This window comes from Halyomorpha halys, unplaced genomic scaffold (assembly GCF_000696795.3).
Source record: "Halyomorpha halys isolate HHAL.00 unplaced genomic scaffold, Hhal_1.1 Scaffold2890.1, whole genome shotgun sequence".
NCBI classification, from domain to species: Eukaryota; Metazoa; Arthropoda; class Insecta; order Hemiptera; family Pentatomidae; genus Halyomorpha; species Halyomorpha halys.
The window spans coordinates 3,099-6,533 of NW_027112273.1; the positions used below are offsets into that span (position 1 = coordinate 3,099).

Genomic DNA, 3,435 nt, shown 5'->3' on the forward strand with positions numbered 1-3,435 from the left:
TCCAAAATACAAAAATAAACAAGCTAACTTATAAAAAAATTAATCTAATTTTCTGAAATCAACAAAATAATATATAAAAATATTTGATATACAGAAAATATATTCATGCAAAAAAAAGTTAATTATTTTATGATAAACATTAAAATAATTAAGGCAGTAATATGGCTCGCTCATCAATACAATCTTTTTTTTTTTTTATATTTATTTATTCAAGTGTTTCGACTACTAGGGCCATTTACACTGGATTTACAAAGTTGACTTGTTCACAAAGTTACAATTACGAAATGAGAAAGTTAAAAATTACAATTACATATTTACAATAACAATTAGAATTGACAAAGTGAGTAAATTACTATAATAAATTATGCATCCACTTACACATGCTGGAATTAGTTAGACTATGTGTGATCATAGATATTAATTATTTTTAAAAATTGAAAAAGTTTTGTTATTGTAGTGGGATATTCTCTCAACATCTGTAAATCTGAAGAGAATCGGCTGTGATTCGTGAGCATGTGCCTAACGGTGAGATCGTTTCCGCAGTAGCTACACATCAGTGCATTTACTTTTCTCATGAGCTGACCGTGGGTGAGTCAAGTATGGCCTATCCGAAGATGGGTTAATGTGAGGATGGTTTAAAAAGTTCTCGGAATGTACTAGACAAAAGTGTCTTACCTAGGTGGAACTGCTTTTATTTTTCAAGTCTCCCTGCAGACTAATGCATTTGGTCCAGCGATGTTCCAATGCCTTGATCCCCTCTCGAAAATGAGATTCCTCCAGGCCTGCAAAATACCTCTCCAATTTGGATGTTAGTTCTTCCATTGTAAGAAATCTCTGTCCACCTAGGAAAATTTTCAGCTTGTGGAAGAGATGAAAGTCTGATGGTGCCAAATCAGGTGAATAAGGTAGATGTGGCAACAATTTGTACCTCAGTTCATGAAGTTTTGCCATGGCAATAGCAATTGTGTGCGGGCGGACGTTGTCCAGATAAAAGATGAATTTTTTCCTTGCCAAACCAGGCCTTTTTTCGCATATCTTTCCTGTAGTTGGTCTAGGAGCTTTGCGTAGTATTGCCTAGTAATTGTTTGGCCAGTAGGAAGATAATCTATGCAGAATGTCTTTTGCATCCCAGAAAACTGAGGCGACGACCTTTCCAGCCGAACGTACTGCCTTTGCTTTCTTTAGTTTAGTGGTGGTGACTCAGCATGTTTCCACTCCTTTGACTGATGTTTCGTCTCTAGGGTATAGTAGTGGACCCAAGTTTCATCTGTCGCAATGAAGTTTCATCTGCAAGTTTCACAAACTGGCGCAAAACATCTTGTTGGTTGCGCTGAAAACGGGCCAGATTTTGTTAAGAATTTCCAATCTGGTGAATTTATGGTCCAATTTCAAGAGCCACGGCACCCATCTTGTGGATAATTTTTTCATCCCCAATTCTTCGGTTAAAATGTGATATACCCATTCAGATAACATCCCTACAACTTCAGCAATCTCACACACTTTCGGTCAACGATTCTCCATGACCTTTTTATGCACTTTTGCAATAAATTCTGGGGTCCTAGCACTTTTTCGCCATCCACTACGTGGATCATCATCTAAGCTCTTCCGACCAAATTTAAAATCGCTGGTCCACTTGGCAACAGTTGAATATGAAGGAGCACAGTCCCCACAGTGTGTTCTGAAAGTTGGCATGAATTTCCTTTGCTTTGATACTATTCTTTACAAAGTACTTAATCACTACTCGATTCTCAGTTTTTTCCATTGTCACAAATCACTAGGCATAAAACAACAACAAAGAGTCGTCACTACCATTCATGCCACGTGTTTACTCATATAGGATGTATGATTATTGTGCGGGAACCTTGTTGCTCTAGCATGTTCCTACTAATTTCCCTTAATTGGTTATAGAAAAGATTTTTCCACATTTGTCTCCATTCTAATTTAATCCTCTGCTTAATGAGGGCAATAAAATCATCGACAGGCACTTCGCGATATGGAATTCCTTCAGAAATCACCACTGCCCTATCGTTGGGGAGCTTATTTTATTTTCACACATGTCATTTTTAGTCCAATAGCTTCTCAGTGTGGGCATCTTCACAAGTTTCAGGTCACAAATAATTCCTAAAAAGTTTTTAATTTCAATAAAATTTGTTGGGAACCATTTAAATTGTTCATTTGTCGCTGAATCGTTTAGGTCTCTTCAACCATCATGGTAAAAATTTCTTTATCTACAAGTTGGGAAAAAATTTGAAAAGGAGACCGCCCCAACATAAATGACTCTCAAATCCTCTGGTACCCTTGACGATACCTTTAGTTAAATACCTTTTGTAGGACGAGAGGAGTATCACGTTTCACTCACAGTAACCACTTCCTCCTCTTGAGGAATGGGTAAAACGACTGCATTATGTTTGAGGACCAACGATTCGGATAACGAATTGTCCTCATCTTCATCATAATTCGGATCATCAGAGAGATTGTCTGAGCAATATAACTCATCTATTAAGTAACATAGTGAAGAAGTCCTCACTATCACTAGACTCACTAGAGACTTGTTTGTAAGTGCCAATCGAACAAGAAGATTCGGACGCAAAAACACATTCTGAGACAAAATAAAAACAGAGAACAGAGACACATGAACAGGTGGGCTACAAGTTGGTAAATGAGTGAGACCCTTTCCCCACCACATCCTCTTGGCGTCTGTAGTTCACAGACACTGTATAGGCTGTTCCTTTTATTCCCAGAAATCCCCCACCCTCTACCGAGTGGTGACCAACCCAAATCATTTTCCTAAACAAAACACTTCAGCGGGCATATATGCCCAATAGTAACTTCCTCATGGGACCTCAAGAGGGCGCAAATGCCTGCTTCATTAATTAATTAAATTTTTTAACTTTTTTTAATATCGAGTCAAATAAACACAAATAGGTGAAAATAATGTTTAGGGCAGTGGAACCAAAATAGCCAGTTTTGGTCAGTCCCAGGTTGGAACCACTGGAGCAGTCTTATAGGCCCCCTTAGGTCCACAAGACAATGTGCTCGTAACAGGCATGGTCTTTAAATGTTAAATTTCTCATCAGTATGACAAGCCATTATATATTTTTGGTTTTTCAAATCTCCAGATTGTAATGATTTATAACTACAGCAAGGACTATTCACCTGTGTCATGGCTCATTATATGTTTTTTCATATCTCCAGATCTTACTGATTTATAATCACAGTAAGGACATTGATGAGGCTTCTCACCTGTGTGTCGAGCCATTATATGCTTTTTCAAAGCACCAGATTGCACTGATTTATAATCACAGTGAGGACATGGATGAGGCTTCTCGCCTGTGTGTCGGGCCATAATATGTTTTTTCATAGCTCCAGATTTTACTGATTTATAATCACAGTAAGGACATTGATGAGGCTTCTCACCTGTGTGACGGGCCATTA

The 3,435-nt window shown here is 37.9% G+C and overlaps 1 protein-coding gene across 1 annotated transcript in view; it reads right to left on the bottom strand.

The window, feature by feature from the left end:
* Positions 1–793: 793 nt before the first annotated feature.
* LOC136796454 (zinc finger X-chromosomal protein-like) overlaps positions 794–3,435 on the bottom strand; it is a gene marked incomplete at both ends in the record, with an annotated part of 10,125 nt that continues 7,483 nt past the window's right edge. Inside the window, 4 exons of the mRNA XM_067050237.1 lie at positions 794–1,074; positions 2,360–2,478; positions 2,543–2,599; positions 3,157–3,417. Of these exons, the coding sequence (XP_066906338.1) occupies positions 794–1,074; positions 2,360–2,478; positions 2,543–2,599; positions 3,157–3,417 (718 nt within the window). The remainder of the gene's footprint in view (positions 1,075–2,359; positions 2,479–2,542; positions 2,600–3,156; positions 3,418–3,435) is intronic.